Source organism: Bos indicus, chromosome 15, assembly GCF_029378745.1.
Source record: "Bos indicus isolate NIAB-ARS_2022 breed Sahiwal x Tharparkar chromosome 15, NIAB-ARS_B.indTharparkar_mat_pri_1.0, whole genome shotgun sequence".
In the NCBI taxonomy this organism is placed as follows: Eukaryota; Metazoa; Chordata; class Mammalia; order Artiodactyla; family Bovidae; genus Bos; species Bos indicus.
This window is the reverse complement of record NC_091774.1, coordinates 34,833,988-34,854,228: the sequence shown is the minus strand read 5'-3', so window position 1 is coordinate 34,854,228 and position 20,241 is coordinate 34,833,988. Positions and strand designations below refer to the sequence as shown.

At 39.8% G+C, this 20,241-nt stretch overlaps 1 protein-coding gene across 4 annotated transcripts in view; it reads right to left on the bottom strand.

Annotated features, from left to right (window-relative positions):
- Window positions 1-19,876, bottom strand: part of TPH1 (tryptophan hydroxylase 1) — a 34,423-nt gene extending 14,547 nt beyond the window's left edge. The window contains exons 1-6 of one of the 4 annotated variants that reach the window (XM_019975749.2): window positions 19,750-19,876; window positions 10,525-10,661; window positions 6,653-6,836; window positions 4,125-4,225; window positions 1,130-1,197; window positions 790-986 (exon numbers count right to left, since the gene is read on the bottom strand). In XM_019975749.2, coding sequence (XP_019831308.1) covers window positions 790-986; window positions 1,130-1,197; window positions 4,125-4,225; window positions 6,653-6,836; window positions 10,525-10,641 — 667 coding nt within the window. In that variant the 5' untranslated portion in view covers window positions 10,642-10,661; window positions 19,750-19,876. Of the gene's footprint in view, window positions 1-789; window positions 987-1,129; window positions 1,198-4,124; window positions 4,226-6,652; window positions 6,837-10,524; window positions 10,691-11,897; window positions 11,966-19,749 lie in introns of those variants that run through there. The other 3 variants (XM_019975748.2, XM_019975747.2, XM_019975750.2) reach the window with 3 other exon arrangements.
- Window positions 19,877-20,241: the final 365 nt, after the last annotated feature.

Sequence of the window (20,241 nt, the reverse complement as noted above, 5' to 3'; positions counted from 1 at the left end):
CACATTTGCTCCAGGTTATGAATGTTCCTCTTCAAATGTGGTGCCCAATTCTCCAGGACAGAATACAGAAAAATTCTGACTTCCCATATAACCAGATGTTAGTCCTCTATTAAAAATTCTGTTGTGGTTGAAAAAGAGTTCAATACTCCTTTTATAAAAATTATACAGAGTGAAGTAAGCCAGAAAGAAAACACCAATACAGTATACTAACGCATATATATGGAATTTAGAAAGATGCTAACAATAACCCTGTGTATGAGACAGCAAAAGAGACACTGATGTATAGAACAGTCTTATGGACTCTGTTGCAGAGGGAGAGGGTGGGAAGATTTGGGAGAATGGCATTGAAACATGTATAATATCATGTATGAAATGAGTTGCCAGTCCAGGTTCGATGCACGATACTGGATGCTTGGGGCTAGTGCACTGGAATGACCCAGAGGGATGGTATGGGGAGGGAGGAGGGAGGAGGGTTCAGGATGGGGAACACATGTATACCTGTGGCGGATTCATTTTGATATTTGGCAAAACTAATACAATTTGTAAAGTTTAAAAATAAAATTTAAAAAAAGAAAAACATACTCAACAAAAAAAATAAATAAATAAATAAAAGCTAAAATAGGAAGGAGACCCGTAACAGAGGCGATATATGGATATGGTACAGCTGATTCACTTTTCTGTACAGCAGAAACTAGTAACATCATAAAGCAACTATACTACAATAAAAATTAATTTTAAAAAAGTAAATAAAAATAAATAAAAGCTAAAAAAAATTAATTAGCTCATTACCTTTTAAAAAGTTTGAGACATCTTCCAATTGTGGAATATTATCTTCCCGGTATCCACAGTATTTAGAAAGCAAAGGTAAGTTTTTGAGATACTCTCTGCAGGCATGGGTTGGGTAAAGTTTGTTGAGCTCTCGGAACACAGTTCCCCAGGTCCTAATCTCTTCTTCAGTGAATTCAACCCTAGGAATGGGGTCTCCACTAATGAGATAAAGAGAAGAAGTCATTTTGAATTAGCATCCAATAAACAGCATATATTTTATTTTCTATTTACTATATGAGCATAATTTATGCCATTTATTTCATTATTTCAAAGTTTTAAGTTATTTTTATAGTACACTTACTGTTTATAGTTCATAGCCAAATCTGCAAAATACTTTCGTCTTTTACGGTAGACGTTGTCTTTGAAGCCCTAATAATTAAAGAAAAGGTTTTAAATATCCATTCTAAAATATACTTGACAAATAATTTAGAAAACATTTCATTATTATGCGAGTGACTATAAAGAAGGGCTGTATAACTTATTTTGAGCAAGCACTGTTTAGAAGTTTATGATCATTTTAAAGTCAATGTTATATGACAGCTTTATATGATAGTGACTACAAAGATAAAAGATACTATGGATATAAAAATACTACAGTTGCTACAAAAATAAAATAGTTTGAGGAAGAAGAAAAGTATCACCCTAGTTAAAGTACATTGTTTTCCAAGGGCGAGATTTTTTTCTTAATTGTCTGACTACATCTTCAATTATATTTTCCTATACAGTAATTAATAACAAAGTAGTAATTACTAATACTTGATATTATGGCAGCTGAATCTAGCCTCAGAGTTTATTGCAAAATGCTGACATATTAATCATTTGCAGAAGCAAATAATGATAATAAAAACAGACAAAATAGTAACATTAGAATTTATACCTATAAAAGATATTTAATAAAAACAATAGGCAAAATAAGGCATCAAACAGCAAGTCTCAGGAGGAAATAATCAACAATACAAAATAGGAAAGAAGGGGAGGACACTTGAAAGGAAAGAATGAGACTTGTATGTTTAACATAGATTTACAAGTCCCTACTATGCCCCTGGCCTTGTGCTAAGATTCAGAAAAACACAGCACAATCCAGGTCTTCAAGGAGTTTATGTTAACCAATGATTTTGAAGCATATGATAAATGGCTTGTTAGAGACAGGCACAAATACCACTCGAACTCACAAGAGAAACTCGAATCCAAAGTATGTGAAGATGACAGTGTGGGTAAGGAAAGGGTCCCCGGCGCTGACTCCTAAGGTAAGTCTCAAAAGAGGAGCTGAGAGAGCTAGGTGTAGGACAGGAAGCACAGCACCAAGGGCAACGCAGAAATAATAGCATGTTGTGCCTGGGAAACATACACAATCCAACACTGCTGAAGTCTGGAGAGCGTGGAGCGCGGTGAAGACTAGTTACAGGCCTGCTAACAAAGGTCTGTTTGACCGCCTGGATTTTAGTCTTGGGGTAATTGGAAGCCATTGGTTTTTTTTTTTTTTTAATAATAACTTTATCAAGATGTAAAATCACATACTTTAAAATTGACATTTTAAAGTGTATAATTTAGTGGGTTTTAGGATATTGTGCAACCACCTCCACCATGATTCCAGAACACTTTATCACCCCAAAAAGAAACACCCTACTCATTTGCAGACTATTCTCATTTTCCCTCATCCCCAGCCCTGAAAGTCACTAATCTACTTCCTATTGCTAGGAATGTGCCTGTTCTGGACATTGTATATAAAAGAAACCACACAATATATGGCCTTTTGTGAAGGGCTTTTCTTTCACTATGACAGAGATTTCAAAGTTCTTCACCCATGCTGTAGCATGTTGAGTGTTTCACGCTTTTTTATGGCCATTAAAAGGAAAGTGAAGTCGCTCAGTTGTATCCCACTGTTTGCAACCCTGTGGACTGTAGCATACCAGGCTCCTCTGTCCATGGGATTTTTCAGGCAAGGATACTAGAGTGGGTTGCCATTTCCTTCTCCAGAAGATCTTCCCAACCCAGGGATCAAACCTGGGTCACCCACATTGCAGGCTTTACCATCTGAGCCACCAGGGAAGCCTCATGGCCATTATTATTTCATTTTGGGGACATACCATGCTTAAGTTATCCATTCATCATGATGGATATTTGGGTTGTTTCTACCTTTTTGCTACTATGAATAATGCTTTCATGAATATCCATTTACAAGTTTTCGCATGGACTTATGTTTTCAATTCTCTTAGATCTGTATTTACGCACAAGATGGGTAATTGTGACACTCAGGCTTTAGATCATTCTTGTGACTATAAGGAGGACAGGATGGAGGTGGCAAGGATGAAGACAGGGAAACCAGTTAAGGGATCAGTTAAGGGATACAGTGAGAATAAACAAGGAACAAATTTAAGAAGTATTTAGGAGGTGAAAGTCAGCAGGCCTTGGTAGTAGGTCAGTAAAACTGATTTACACCCTTTTCCCCTTTCTGTAAACATGCCCCAGATTTTCTTACCTTTGAATCTTCGCTCATTTTGCAATGAATTTTCCTTTCTCTCCATCTCTTTCCTGCCCAAATTCTCTAAGGCAAAGTTAACAGGTTGCCTTTCTCTGATCTCTTCAGCTAGAAGTGTTCCCTCCCTTGTGTACATATCAAAACAGCCTTTGCATGCCACTTAGCACACTTTTCATATTTAAATCTTATATGTGTGTTTATATATACATGATTTACTTTTGCAGCTAGACTGTAGCTCCCCAAGGGCAGTTACAGGAATTTATTAATTCCAATACTTGATAAGATATTATTATAAATTCACTGATCAGCTGGGGGCTGTCTAAAGCAGTACACGGTCACATTTACACAGCTAATGAGTGATAGAAGCTAGATTAAATCCCTGGCCTGTACAACTCTAATGCAGACTTGCTCTTCTCCTCCCCTCCTAGGATCCTAGATGTCCATAAGAAGTCCTACTGCTCCAGACTTAGTAATGCTCCAACTCACGCCTGTACTGTATCACATTTTAATAGAAACTGCAGACACAGTCTTAACTGTAGCGTAATTCTTGGAAGAGCTCTCAATTTTAAGAATTCCAGACATGGGACAGATATTTTGGAGCCAATGAAATTGGACGCTCTTCAGTCACTTGGTATCAAGTCCACCAACATGAAGGTCTAATAACACTTCCTGAAACTCAGATTAATCGAGATCCTTATTTAGTCTAGAATAAGCACTTTCTCTAAAAAAGAAAAATAATATCCTTAACTTTTTAGTTTGTTTTAAATTATTTTCATGAAAATATTATATTTTTATATTTTATATTTTAAAAACTTACAGGATGGTCAGCATCCAGTTCAGATCCATACATCAGAACTCTGTTGGCACAATGGTCCAGGTCAGAAATCTTCTTTGGAAACCAAGGAACAGTTTCCATACCTGCAAAATACAAAAACCACTAACAGTTGAAGAGATCCTCTTAAATTAGGCAATAAGAAAGAAGAAATTAAGGAAGTCACAAATGCATTTGGATGAGATTTTTTATTTTAGCTTGTACTTTGAGGCAAAATGTAAACAAGTAAGTTGTTCTAGTTCTAATAAATACATCTTATTCAAAATTTTTGAATTTAAAAATGTTTTGAGCCTTAACTTCCTAAGTCTTGGAGAAATTATGTATTTTAGTCACAGACCAAAAGTTCAAAACAGTTTAAGCTACAACTTTAGCTATCCTTAAAAAGTAGATAAGGATGAATTTTACAGATCAAGGTGCAAATTTATTAAAAACTCGTTTTTAAATTTAAATGTTTAAAACTCTGAATGTCTTTAAATGTAAATGCTTTTAAATTATTAAAAACTCTGAATGTGTGGCTCAGCTGGTAAAGAATCTGCCTCCAATGCGGGAGACCTGGGTTTGATACTTGGGTTGGGAAGATCCCCTGGAGAAGGAAAAGTCTGTCCACTCCAGTATTCTGACCTGGAGAATTCCATGGACTGTATAGTCCATGGGGTTGCAAAGAGTCTGACAGGACTAAGCAACTTTCACTTTCACTGAATGTTTATTTTTGTTGATTGGAAGTATCCTAGAGATAATATGGCACCCCACTCCAGTACTCTTGCCTGGAAAATCCCATGGGCAGAGGAGCCTAGTAGGCTGCAGTCCATGGGGTCGCTAAGGGTCGGACATGACTGAGCGACTTCACTTTCATTTTTCACTTTCATGCATTGGAGAAGGAAATGGCAACCCACTCCAGTGTTCTTGACTGGAGAATCCCAGGGTCGGGGGAGCCTGGTGGGCTGCCATCTATGGGGTCGCACAGAGTTGGACACGACTGAAGCGACTTAGCAGCAGCAGCAGCAGCAGAGATCATATATGTCTTTGCCACTTTGATCTTCTTGCCATCCCTCATATATGTAAGTCTTCCTAAAGCTCTTCTCCCTGGAATACCTATTCCACTCCCAGTCCTGCTCCACCTCATTTTCAGTTTTCCTGAGAATATCCTTCTCCTTCAAGACCCAAATCAAATAAGCCTTCCCTGACCCTGTGCTGCTCCTGCTGCTGCTAAGTTGCTTCAGTCGTGTCCGACTCCGTGCGACCCCATAGACCGCAGCCCACCCGGCTCCTCCACCCATGGGATTTTCCAGGTAAGAGTACTGGAGTGGGTTGCCATTGCCTTCTCCTCCCTGACCCTGTAGGTGGCGCTAATTCTCTATCTTCTGGGTTCTCGGGACTATGATTCTAATTCTCCAAAAGCTTTTACCATGTTTTACTGTAATGAAACCGTATATGGCTGTCTTACAGAAAAGAATTGGAATGACTCTAGGGTAAGATTATTTTTTTATATCCCCATTTCTTAGTAGAAATATCTGACACAAGCTACTGTTCCCTAAATATCAACTGAACAATTTAGCCTCTATAAAACTTATCATTTTATAGATGAGGTAACCAAAGTCCAGGGCTTCCCAAGTAAAGAATCTGCCTGCCAATACAGGGGACACAGGTTCGATCCCTGGGTCAGGAAGATCCCCTGGAGAAGAGAATGGCAACCCGCTCCAGTATTCTTGCCTGGAGAACTCCATGAACAGAGGAGCCTGTCGGGCTATAGTCCGTGGGGTCACAAATAGTTGGACACGACTGAAGCGACTTAGCACACATAGCCATACAAATACATTAACAGATGAATATCAGCGTTTATTACACCCCCAATCTTGTGACATAATCTGAAGGGATTATTTAAAATTGAGTACCATATACAAAATGTGACTGGTTTATTTGCTTGTGTTTTGCCCTAAGTAAACTACAAGGATTTTTTCACAATAGAGATTTTAGACTTTATCCTCGCTACTGAGCATCTGAAAACATACAGGGCTTTACTGCTTTTCCATTTGGTTTTGGTGGAAGTGAGAGCAAGGAAGAATGTTGTATTTCACATATAAAATATTTCATATCATAGTCATCAGTAATTGTCAACAGTTTCAGCAAATTTAAATATCCATTTAATATCTGCTAAGAATCTGCCCTGTAAGAGTTATTAAGTGCTCAGAGATTGTGAATTTGAGACTTGTAAAACCAAGAAATGCCTGACAATTTAAAAATTGAGATAACTAAATGGATTTCTAACTATTCTGAATTCTTTACCATACTCAAGGTTTCCTTTTCACTTCTCTCACCTTTGATAAAATGTTGCTTTATAATTTTTCTTTAGCACCTTGAGCAGTTACATTTTGTATCTTCTTTATTATCAGATTGTAAGCAATTTGAAGAGACAGTGTTTGATTTTTACTTTCATGCCTTTAAGATAAACATAAGATCAGACACATATATGATGCACTTAATCATCTGAGTAGCATTTTCACCTTTCAACTTACCGACTTCCTTCACAGTAAAATTATCTGGTAGATTCACAGAGAGTATATTAGAATGAGACTTCAACAGATGAAAAATATCATTCAGTTGTTCTCTACTGATATCACAGTCAACAAAAATCTCAAATTCTGAGCTTCTTCTCTTTGATTTTCGGGACTCGATGTGTAACAGGTTCACATGCTTCTCCTGTGGAAAGAAGAAGATGAAGAGCATCCATGACTGCCTCAAATGGTTATAGTCTCTGAGTGAATTACTTTCATTACCGCTAAAAATCAATCTCATCATTTGTCATAGTAGCCAACAGGCGGAAAGTCCATTTTTAGTGCTGCCAACAGTAAAAAAATTCCTCCTAAATTTTAGGTACTTTTTTTCAGTTTGAAAAATTCATCTCACCCTCCAGAAACTAATAAATGAAATGAACACCCACCAGGGAGTCCCCCAGATTTCCACAACTGATTAGCATTCAAATCAAAAGACCTAGTCTTCTAGATGAAAAGAACTCTTTGAAAATTCTCACAAATAAAGGCTAGCTTTTTAAAAAAGTTATCTTGGTGTCTAGTCCTTCAGAAAGAAAAGTTTCCTTTGAAAAAATCCATTTACTAAAACTAGATGAACAGTTTGAACACAAAATGTTTAATACCTCCAGTCTCCTAGACTACAAACTCAAGTAACCAGCTGAATCAGATTGCTTCTTCTGATGTCTTCCCATGCCATCCTGAGCTGTGGGTGCCATATGTGTAAACCTGCTAGGGGAGGGTATCTTCTGTTACCAATTTGGGTGCTGAGGGAAAACCCTGGTGACATAACCATGAAACATAAGAACCAATCGCCCAACATCTAAAAAATGAGAAAGAATAGATGCCTTCCAATACTAACATGTCGAATCTAAATTAACTGCACGAACACCTGTGTAGCCAGGTAAGGGCAGTGAAGTATATGAAGAAAGACAAGACATACAAGAAGTTGACAATCTAGTTGGCTAACACATGAAAGACTAAGTGTGTGTGTGTGTGTGTGTGTGTGTGTGTGCACGCATGCACGCGCTCAGTCATGTCCAACTTTTTGTGGCTCCGTGGACTGTAGCCCGCCAGGATCCTCCTCTGTCCATGGAATTTTCCAGGCAAGAATACTGGAGCAGGTTGCCATTTCCTACTCCAGAGGATCTTCCCGACCCAGGGATCAAACCTTCATTTCTTATGTCTCCTGCATTGGCAGGTGGATTCTTTACCACTAGCGCCACCTATGGAGCCTGAAAGACTATGAAAATACAAATAGTTTGGCTTCAGGTGCAGAAGATGTTCAACAAAGGGAAAAAGCATCATGAGCTAGACAAAGTAGAAGCTTCTATGAAGTAGATAGGAACTGAGGCGAGTCTTAATAAACAGAAGCGGAGAAGTGGGATTCCAAACAAGAGGGACTTGTATGAGTAAAAGTAGGGATGAGATAATTATCAGGGAACATGAACTTGATAAATAACAATAGAGAGTGAGTGTCAGGGATGTTGGGAACTGGAATAGGCAGGGTTCATCCTGCAATGTACAATCTATCATGGAACCCATAGAAGACAGTGAGCTACAAATACTGGAGCTGATCAGGAGCAAAGAAGAGTTTCACTGAATCTATTTCTTACAAATTTTATAATAAGAATGCATTCATAAATTTTTTTGAATGATTACTTGAACAAATGTAAAGCTATACATTATGTTTTTGGAGAAAAAGACACAAAATTTCAATACTTCCTAAATCAATCTAAAATTGAATGCTATTAAAATCAAAACATTGATGGAATATGGCAAGGAAATATAATCAAACAATTTAAAAGTCCATCCAGGAGAAAAATTTAGTCAAGAAGATCCAAGAAAATTCCAGTAAAGTTAAAGCAATAAATGAGACATTCCCTATCAGATATTTCAATTACAGAAACAGAGGCACAGAGAGGTTAAGCAGTTTACCCAAAGGTACACAGTTAGTAAGTGTTCAAGCTGGAATTCAAAGTCAGGCTGTCCAAATCCACAGTCTATGCCCTTAAACACTATGTTGTAATATTGAACCAGGTACATAAAGAAATAAAAAGTCAGAATAATGGATAATATGGCTTTTCTCTGAGCAAGATTTACATAATCTTAATAATGAAAACACTAAAGACTGATATAGCCAAAAATTGGGGCATAACTACACTGGGAAGGTGCGGGAAAGGGAAGTCGAGGAGGCCTCTGCAAAAGGGAGTTGTGCCAAGGAAGCTAAATGTTTACTTCCACTGGAGGAAACCAATAGGTAATATCTACAAAGGGAAAAATCAAGAAATAGCAGCCGAATACACATATTGTTTGTAAATATGGAAGTTAATACTATACAATATAGTTAAAAGAGTTGAAAATGGTTGCCCCCTATAGGTTGAAAAAGTGAAAAAAGTGAAAGTCAAACCTGGGTCTCCTGCCCTGCAGACAGATTCTTTACCATCTGAGCCACCAGCGAAGCTCAGTGGATAGGAATCTGCCGGCTAATGCAGAGATCACGAGTTCAATCCCTGGGTCAGTAAGATCCCCTGGAGAAGGGAAAGGCAACCCACGCCAGTATTCTTGCCTGGGAGAGGAGCCTGGCAGGCTACATGGACTCATGGGGTCACAGAAGAGTCAAACACAACTTAGTGACTAGACAACAACGACAATCGTTTCTCTAACATAACTGTCCAGTGTTTGTGTTCTGCACTGGCTTGTGTGCACTGTGAGGATGGGCACTGGGTCTGCTTGGCTCCAGTCCACATCTCTGTGAGACGGACACTGGGTCTGCTCGGCTCCAGCCCACATCTCTGTATCCAGCAGGGCACTGTGCACTTAGCACTCAGTAAATATTCATGTCCCAACTGGTTGACCCAATTTCCTTAAGACAGATTTATGAAAGTAAAACTACTGGGCCAAAATGTGTGAACACTTTAAGACTCACAATACTTATTGCCAGATTGTTTCCCTACACATCACATCAATTTTCCTTCACACCAAAGGTGTAGTTAAGTGCCAAATGCACTGAAGCTCTGACAGTAGGGAGTAGTATAATTGTAGAATCCTTGCTATTTTGCTGTATAAAAATATAATTTAACATATTAATGTCAAGGATATCATTAAAATCTGAATATTCATTTAGCTAAAATTAAAATTTGCTTCTTCAGAATCTATGAAGTAAATCTTTCTTTCCCCACTTCTTTATTACTTAAATAACAAATTGTTTCTATAAATTGTTTGTATCCATTTACTTTGCCAACAAAGGTCCATCTAGTCAAGGCTATGGTTTTTCCTGTGGTCATGTATGGATGTGAGAGTTCGACGGTGAAGAAGGCTGAGCGCCAAAGAATTGATGCTTTTGAACTGTGGAGTTGGAGAAGACTCTTGAGAGTCCCTTGGACTGCAAGGAGATCCAACCAGTCCATTCTGAAGGAGATCAGCCCTGGGATTTCTTTGGAAGGAATGATGCTGAAGCTGAAACTCCAGTACTTTGGCCACCTCATGTGAAGAGTTGACTCATTGGAAAAGACCCTGATGCTGGGAGGGATTGGGGGCAGGAGGAGAAGGGGACAACAGAGGATGAGATGGCTGGATGGCATCACTGACTCGATGGACGTGAGTCTGAGTGAACTCCAGGAGTTGGTGATGGACAGGGAGGCCTGGCGTGCTGCGATTCATGGGGTCGCAAAGAGTCGGACACGACTGAGCAACTGATCTGATCTGATCTGATCTGATTGCCCACTTAATAGAACTGAGCAATATTTTAGAAATTTAAATACTTAAAACATTTCTGTAGTCCACCAATGATGAATTTACAAATAATCTTATAGACCCATTTCATAAAAGTTTTATGCAAAAATATGGAGAGTATTTACCTGGAAGATTTTCAGTGCTTTTATAAGTCCTCCTACTTCATTTTTTAAGGAAAAAATAAGAGTTGCTCTTCCCCTTTCGAAGGAATGGTCTTTGTTTTCCTTATTGTCTTCAATCATGATCAGTTTGGTGTACTTCTCTAAAAACAAAGTATGAAAATAGAAAGACCTAAAAAAGAAAGTTGTGTGATGTAGGCAATGTTTGATAACACAGATATTTGAAACTCAGACAATATTTGATAATAATAACCAAGTTTTGTTTTCCTCATCTGTAAAACATGAATGTACAGATACACTTTGCAAGGCCATAATGAGACCAAAATAAGCTAAAAGATAGCCTAGCATAGTACTCAGAATATAATAGGCATACAATACATGTTGGCAGTTTCCTTCTCTTTTTTTCTCCTAATCCAGTGCTTTCGGGGTGTGACTCAAGCCCGTGGGCTTCTTGCAGTCATCCTGACTATTGTGGTCTGAACTGAGCACTCTTCCTCCATGAGAGCCTACCTCCTCCCCCCCTACAATTTTAGCACTTTATTATACTGGATCCTTCTTGTTTTTTTAGTTTCAGATGTACAACTTACGTGATTCAATGTTTTCATAGATTATATTCCATCTAAAGTTATCAAAAAATACTGACTATACTTTCTGTGCTGTATAATATATATATCCTTATAGCCTATTTATTTTATAGATAGTAATTTTTACTGTTAATCTCCTATGCTATTTTGCCCCTTCCTCCTCTACTCTCCCACTGGTAACCGCCAGTTGTTCTCTATATCTGTAAGCCTGTTTCTGTTATTTTCATTAACTTGTTTCATATTTTAGATTCCACATGTAAATGATAATATACAGGACTTGTCTTTCTCTGACTTATTTCAGTAAGCATCATACCCTCAGGGTCCATCCATATTGCTGCAAATGGCAGAATTTCATTCTTTGTATGGCTAATATTCCATTGCGTGTGTATATATATTTATATATTGTTGTTCAGCTGCTAAATCATGTCCAACTCTCACAAGGCTCCTCTGTCCTTCACTATCTCCCAGAGTTTACTCAAATTCACGTCCATTGAATGCATGATGCCATCCAACCATCTCGTCCTCTGCTGCCCCCTTCTTTTGCATTCAATCATATATATATGCCTCTGTATCTTGGCTATTATAAATAGTGCTACTGTGAATATTGGGGTGTGTGTATCTTTTCAAAGTAGTGTTCTCATTTCCTTTGAGTGTAAGCCCAGGAGGGATTTCTGGATCACACAGTAGTTCTGTTTTTAGTTTTTTGCGGCACTTCCATACTGTTTTCCATAGTGGCTGCACCAATTTACATTCCCAGCAACAGTGCAGAAGGGTTACCTTTTCTCCACATCTCACCATTTGTTAACTGTAGTCATACTGGGTCTTGAATGGCTTTCCTCAAAAGTGTCACTCATACATGGCTTCTAAAAAGACAGTAAACTCCTTCAGAACAGGGATAGGGTCTTTTATTTCTTTTGTAAATTCAAGAGCCTGGACAGCTCTGGACACAGGTGGACTAGATGGATAACTGCTAGCCCAGAGAATTTTGGTTCCAGGTAAGTATCTGCTTTCTCTCTGACTGTGGAATCCCCTAGGCCATGAGCCCTGAAGCCATTTTAGTATTGGCCTACAAGTGCCATATGATTATACAAACACATATATATTTGTGTATGTGTGTATGTGTGTGTATGTGTGTTGGGGAAGGTGAGAATAGTGTAGTAGATAGATGTAGGGTACAGTAACTTTGTACTGGTGACTCTCAATTGAGAAATACACAATTGAGAAATAAGATTTAGATTAGTAAATGAAAAGAGCATATTGAAGATTTATGGTTATTGGTTTTCTCTGGGTTATTAATTCTTCCTAATTGCCCAGTTTCACATCATTATTCTAGTGGAACTGGCATTTAACATTGACATAACCAATCTCACTGCCTTTCGCCACTTTGCATGCATTGTTCCAAGCCTGTGGAGCAGGTATCACAGGATAGCATGGGCTTAAAGCCAGAGAAACTATGTTCCAGTCCCCCGCAGTTCAAACTTCACGAACTCGTGGAAGCCTTCCCTGACCTCCGCAAGTCAACCCCTAGTGTTGATTCTCATTGCACCAGACACTTCCTATTCATAACAACAGTCACATGCGCAGCTGTAGCTCACCTGTGTATATGGTTGTTCTGTATTTACAACTAGCCTATGAGTTCCATGAGGGGCAGGGATCATATATGCTTTTATTCACCATTGTTAGTACCTAGCACAGTCTCACGGAGAAGGCAATGGCACTCCACTCCAGTACTCTTGCCTGGAAAATCCCATGGACAAAGGAGCCTGGTGGGCTGCAGTCCATGGGGTCGCTAAGAGTCAAACACGACTGAGCGAGTTCACTTTCACTTTTCACTTTCATGCATTGGAGAAGGAAATGGCAACCCACTCTAGTGTTCTTGCCTGGAGAATCCCAGGGATGGGGGAGCCTGATGGGCTGCCGTCTATGGGGTCACACAGAGTCGGACACGACTGAAGCGACTTAGCAGTAGCAGTAGCAGCACAGTCTCTGCACATAACAGGGACCGAATAGATATCACAGAATGAATAAATAAATGAAAGACTGGTGACAGACATGGTCCCCACCCTCAGGAAACTATGAGTCTTAAGTAGAAGAACAATGTGAAGGATAAGCACTGTAGCAGAGAACACAGATGGTAGTGATGGCAGTGGCTAGATTAATTTTTCCGCTATGTATTTAGAGGTGCTTCACTGAAGATGTGTTTGAATTCCTCTCCTAAAGAAAAAGAGAGGAAAGAGCCCATGAGGAGGTGAAAGATGACAGGTGACAGGTGAAAGACAACAGGAAGTGACCCAGTATTTCAGCGCACTGAGGGATCATGCAGGCACGGTAAGCAGGTCAGATCCTTCAAAAGGCTCTGTGCAGTTAATGCAGAGGAGTTTGGACTTGATCTTCTATGCCCATCCAGATACCCATCTCAGGTACCCATACAATGACCAGCCTGATGAAAGGCTAAATGAGAAAAGTTAGGACAAGGTAATTTTCCATTAAGCTAAATTCTTGGCTTTGAAATGCTTTCTATAGGCTGATGCAAAATGAGGGGCTTCATGAATTTCTGTCCTTCTGACCAGAGAACTTTGTAAGTTTTCTCTTTTGGCCATAATGCCCTTTTTAAAACCCATACTGTGTAACATTTGGGGGCACCTTATAAGAAGTAACCCTAAGAGCCCTATCTGGCTTGATAGAGGTTATAAAGTACCAAATAAAGCTCAGGAATTTCCAACTGTATGGTCATAAACAATAGTCTGCTACTAAATTTGCCAATGGAGTACACTTTTCTGTTTCAGAATCCAGTCTTTGATACCTTTGAAATTTAGTTTTAAAAAATATTTATCAGGCAGATACTAAGTTGAGGGACTTCTACATATAAGTTCAGAGAGTATGAAGATAAAGAATTTCCCATGCCATGATGACAAGATTCCATCCATTTTAAACAACCCAAGAGATGGGTAAGGAAACTGATACTTGTCAAATGCCTATATATATCATGCACTAATATTGTCCCATATAATTCTCATAAAAATCTTGGTGGAGAGACATAGGAATTATATTCATTTTATAAATGAGAAAACTGAAGCTTAGAGAAACTAACCTGTCCATGGTAACACAGCTAGAAATGTAAGAACACATATTGAAAACTGCCTATGAAAATGTGAATGCTAACGTATGTATCTGCTTTCACAAGAATTACCCTAAAAGTGTGCAGAAACACAAAAAGTAGAGCAAAATTCCTAGGATCTAGTTGAAAGTTGATGTCTCAGATGAACTAGATATCTACCTTGGCATCTTCTCAACCACTATTTACACTGCAAAACAGTGAAGGAAATATCTAATCACTGGCCTAACGTTTGTCAGTGTATGACCTTGGGCACACTACATAACTTTTCTAATACAGCAAAGTAACCGAACAGTTAATCAGGACTCACAGCATTCAAAACTCGCTTACACATTTTAAACACATAATGTGACTTGGTATTCTGGTGTTTTCCCCAGAGAAGAAACTAAGCTACTTCAGTTACCCAAAAATATAAAATTCAAAATTTAACAAATACTTATCAAATCATTGAGATTAAAATCAAAACTGCTTAGATATTTCTAATTGTGTCAATTTATTCTCTGCAACTAAGACAATCTCTGTGTCAAATGCTTTAAAACCAAATGGCCAGTTAAACTTAATGATAATGTGGATTTTTTCTATGATTCAAATGATCACTAGTGGTAAAACAAATAAAATTTCAACCCAAGCACATTTACATGAATGAATTACTATAGTCAGTGTTAGGGCAGTAAAGATGAAAAAGACAAAGAAGACTATTTGCCTCAAAGGAATTCACAGATTTATTATGAGGGGGAGGAGGAGAGACAGACTTTCCAGCAAGGACAAATAGGCAGAAGAGAACAGTATACTGAGATCCGAGCTATGATATCTGAGAAGCACACCAAACCTCACCTACTTACCAACCCTGTGACCAATATCCCATGAGATTCTGAAGGTGTTGGAGATGGTTTGTGGCCCATCCCTAAGTCTCTGAGCAGAAAAGATTTATGGATGGGAAGCAAGACATCCAAAAAGGGATTTTCAGCTTCAAAGGAACTGACCATTTCTTAAGGTAAGCTTAATTATACACAGGAAATTCTGAATTGGTGGCTCTAGAGCTAAAAATTCAGGGATGGTCTCAGATTTGCATTCTTAGAGATGTGAAAACTTTTGGAAACAGTTCTTACGTGTCTAACCATCACTCAAAGACCATGCACTTTTTTTTTTTTTCTCACAGAGTATTGGTGACTTTGTCCTATAGTATACAACTGCCAACAATAAGAGAGATATAAAATGATAAAGCAGATTTCTGTAATAAATCCAACTACAAATCCATGTAGACAAGTTATAATTTCTATGTGCATTAATTTCCTTATATGCAAAATTGGATGGAGGCTAATTAGCCCCAAGTTTGTGGCTATAAGAAGAAGCAGTATAATACATGAAACTCTTAGAACAGATGCTGACCTAAACTAGTTCAGTTCAGTGCAATCGCTCAGTCGTGTCCGACTCTTTGCGACCCCATGAATCGCAGCACGCCAGGCCTCCCTGTCCATCACCAACTCCCAGAGTTCACTCAGACTCACGTCCATTGAGTCAGTGATGCCATCCAGCCATCTCATCCTCTGTCGTCCCCTTCTCCTCCTGCCCCCAATCCCTCCCAGCATCAGGGTCTTTTCCAATGAGTCAACTCTTCGCATGAGGTGGCCAAAGTACTGGAGTTTCAGCCTCAGCATCATTCCTTCCAAAGAAATCCCAGGGCTGATCTCCTTCAGAATGGACTGGTTGGATCTCCTTGCAGTCCAAGGGACTCTCAAGAGTCTTCTCCAACACCACAGTTCAAAAGCATTAATTCTTTGGTGCTCAGCCTTCTTCACAGTCCAACTCTCACATCCATACATGACCACAGGAAAAACCATAGCCTTGACTAGACGGACCTTTGTTGGCAAAGTAATGTCTCTGCTTTTGAATATGCTGTCTAGGTTGGTCATAACTTTCCTTCCAAGGAGTAAGCGTCTTTTAATTTCATGGCTGCAGTCACCATCTGCAGTTGATTTTGGAGCCCAAAATAATAAAGTCTGACACTGTTTCCACTGTTTCCCCATCTATTTCCCAGGAAGTGATGGGACCAGATGCCATGATCTTCGTTTTCTGAATGTTGAACTTTAAGCCAAATTTTTCACTCTCCACTTTCACTTTCATCAAGAGGCTTTTTAGTTCCTCTTCACTTTCTGCCATAAAGGTGGTGTCATCTGCATATCTGAGGTTACTGACGTTTCTCCCGGCAATCTTGATTCCAGCTTGTGCTTCTTCCAGTCCAGCGTTTCTCATGATGTACTCTGCATATAAGTTAAATAAGCATGGTGACAATATACAGCCTTAACGAACTCCTTTTCCTATTTGGAACCAGTCTGTTGTTCCATGTCCAGTTCTAACTGTTGCTTCCTGACCTGCATACAAATTTCTCAGGAGGCAGATCAGGTGGTCTGGTATTCCCATCTCTTTCAGAATTTTCCACAGTTGATTGTGATCCACACAGTCAAAGGCTTTGGCATAGTCAATAAAGCAGAAATAGATGTTTTTCTGGAACTCTCTTGCTTTTTCCATGATCCAGCGGATGTTGGCAATGTGATCTCTGTACTTAGTAAATATTAGCTCTAACAATGGGAAGTGCATCCCACATTTTCCAGTCTTTCAAAAAAAATGTTAAACATAACAAAATTGATATTCTAAACTTCCCTGGCTATAAACTTTTCTTTCCCTGGGAATTAAGCATTTCACAAGATAGTTATAAAGCTACTTCTTATCATAGAAAGCACATGGAAAAATTGGCATAAAATTTAAGTATTCTTTTGTCTTAAGGTGTTTTTCGGTTTTATTTGTTTATTTGCTATGAAACCCCTAAGTGTATTAAGTTCCAAATCTCAAGTGAATAATTTAGCAATTCTTTTGCAAACAAACAGATGAAGACTCCAAAGTACAATTTACTGGGTAAGTCTATATTTACTGAGTCCCCATTTTCCCTCATATTATCACCGTAACATGCTGAAGTAACAGCATTCTGAAAATATAAGTTATTTCCTGGTCTACCATTGTTTTTATAATATAAGCAAACTTTAACAACAAGCAAGGAACAGAAAACAGGAAAGAAAAACGATGTTTTTGCCAGTCAGTGGTAACACCAACAGAATTTCAGATCTCCTGATAGTTCATCCTTCAACAATCCCTCAGAGCTTAGAATGCAACTCTTCATATCAAACTGTATCAAGATTTTCTTTCACATTTCAAAACTGACCCTTAACCTCCTGTGGCAGGAGCCACTGTAAGAAGGTACTAATGGTCATAGCTAATCCATCATTTTGGGCTTCATAATTCTTTCTTTTCTCCCTGGTTCTGAAATGGACCTAGTGTTGCCTAATGCGTGGGGATAGAGGAAGGTGAAGGCTACATTAATTGAATATTTATGACAGGTAAGGCATTTTGTATACTGAGATTTGGAAATATTCCTATCCCTCTTGTTAAGTCAATATAAGAATGAAGTTTCTCAAAAGGGACTTCTGCTAAGAAACTAGAAGAAAAGAGTTCTCCCCACTCCCCAGCTCCCACCCCAAAATCAACTTCAAAGCATAGGGCTCTGACCTTTACTAAAATTTGGCCACATCTGGGCCTGATAGAACTTATGAAGCATTTTTATTGTCTTTATTGTTACTCCCAAACCCCTTTCAGAACCTCAACATTTTCCCCTTGTCACTTTTTTTCTTTCCCCCTTCAGGCTGCCTACCCCCTCTTACTCCTTCAGGGGCAAAGCCCACCATATTAGCCTAGTAAGATAAAAGCTTATGAGGTGTCCAATGAGTCACACTTGTTTGGACATGTGTCTCATGAAGAAGTGTATATTTTACTTTGAAAGCAACACTCTAATAAGCCAGTGCCAACTGGTACTTTCCGCTTTTCTGTGAGAGGCAGTGAGCCATTCTCCTATCACCTTTCCTGACCGGACTAAAGATACACTGGCATATAGGAACCTGCCATGTGAAATAATGGACACATACCAAGAAGGTGGTCTGAAGTCCAACATGCCCTTGGTATAGAAGAGGTCAGGGTGTTTACACTGACTGTTTTCTCCATTTAGTTTAACCAGTCGGAGAAGGCAATGGCACCCCACTCCAGTACTCCTGCCTGGAAAATCCCATGGATGGAGGAGCCTGGTAGGCTGCAGTCCATGGGGTCGCTAAGAGTCGGACACGACTGAGTGACTTCACTTTCACTTTTCACTTTCATGCACTGGAGAAGGAAATGGCAGCCCACTCCAGTGTTCTTGCCTTGAGAATCCCAGGGACGGGGGAGCCTGGTGGGCTGCCGTCTATGGGGTCACACAGAGTTGGACAGGACTGAAGCTACTTAACAGCAGCAGCAGCAGCAGTTTAATCAGTAACAGTGTAACTTAAATTTCTATGATCTAGGAAGCACAGAGCACTATTAAATAAGTATTTTGAAAGCATGGATGCTATTTGAAGACAGAATTAAAAGCTTCTGGAAAGACTGGTGTGAAAGAAGAGAACCCTCCAGAGAACCTTGATGTTCTTTTCTGAATGGAGGAAGGGGATGAGGATGAAAGTAAAGATGGAATAAAAAATAAAATATGAAAATGTGGAAAACATTATTTCAGGAAATAAAGGTACCAGCAAACAAAATGGTAATAGAAGATACATCCCTGCCTGAAGATAATCTGACAATACATCTACAAATGAACTCCAGTGAACTTCATAGGTCACAGATTATAGCTTTACAGAACCATGTATAGTTACTTTAAGCTGTGCTCACTTCTACTTTTAAACCAAATAAGTGAATTCCATCCTTCTTTGAGAATTAATTGACAGGTGCAAACTTTCACTGGGTTCGAAAGTTCAACTCTAGTCTTTTTGCCCTAAGTCAATTAGAGTAGAGCATCAGTGGGGAGTTAATTTTAAACCTCTGTAAACCAAATGGCCAGAGGCAAGATTACTCTTACCTCGACTGTTAACAGGATCTGAACTACTAGGTCCAATGCCTCTTTGTTAGCCGCAACCTCGTACTGGAGCTCTTAGTCCCGTGTTGGGGTGGAGGTGATAAGATGTGATGCTGAGAGGCTTTGCATCAGAGCCTCCCTTTTCTTTGGGAGTGTCTAAGGGAAGGTTCCCTTTGTAGGAGTAGAAGGAAAAAAAGAGATGTTGCCGTTTGACATGGAAGAGAAGGAAGAGCGCGTGTTTCTGCTAGCATAGAGGAATCATGCACGCTTGGGTTCAACTCAACCTCAGTTTCCTCATCTGTAAAATTCAAGACATGTCTGCTTCACAGGGTTTGATGGGGAGGTGAAATCAGATGACATGTAAAGAGCCTATTTCTGGCACTCAGGAGGTCCTCAAAAATAGTATCTTTTCGCCCCAAAGAGAGTAGGTGGAAGGGAGAAGAATGAGTGACCACAGGAGCACAACTTCGACTTCCCAGACCCAGCTCTCCACGAGCATTTACCTCCCGGAGGATGATCCTGCCTCTCCCCGAGCCAGCCCAAAGCCCCCAGATCCTCGACGGTGGTCCCTGATCCCGACGGGAAGGCACCAACCCACTCACCTCGAGGGCAGCTTAGCTGTGAGCTGGGTCCGCGCGCAGCCTCGCGCTGCCCGCCTCTTATAGAGGCGGGCGTCAGAGCCGGCCAATGGACGCCCGAGACGACCGTGCAGTGGCCAATGAGGAAAGGGTTCGCCTGCCGGGCGGGGGTTGGCGGGGCACCCAAGGAGCTGACCTCCTCTGGGTGCTGACGGTCCCTGCCAGCCTGCGCGGAGACTCGCACGCCTTAGCCTTTTAATTAAACTAATGTGAGGCCATCCTTAACTACAGAAGTCCGACCAATATTAAGCAATCGAGCTGGAAATTCCCTCCAAATCAAGATAACATCCGTTATTGACACATCGTAGGTTTGCACTGCTTTTCCTGATTGGCAACTGAAGCAGGAATCCGCCGCCCCACCCCCACCCCCACCCCCACCCCCACCCCCACCCCCACCCCCACCCCCACCCCCACCCCACCTCCCAGAATATGTGCTCTTAGGTTAATAGTCCAGCC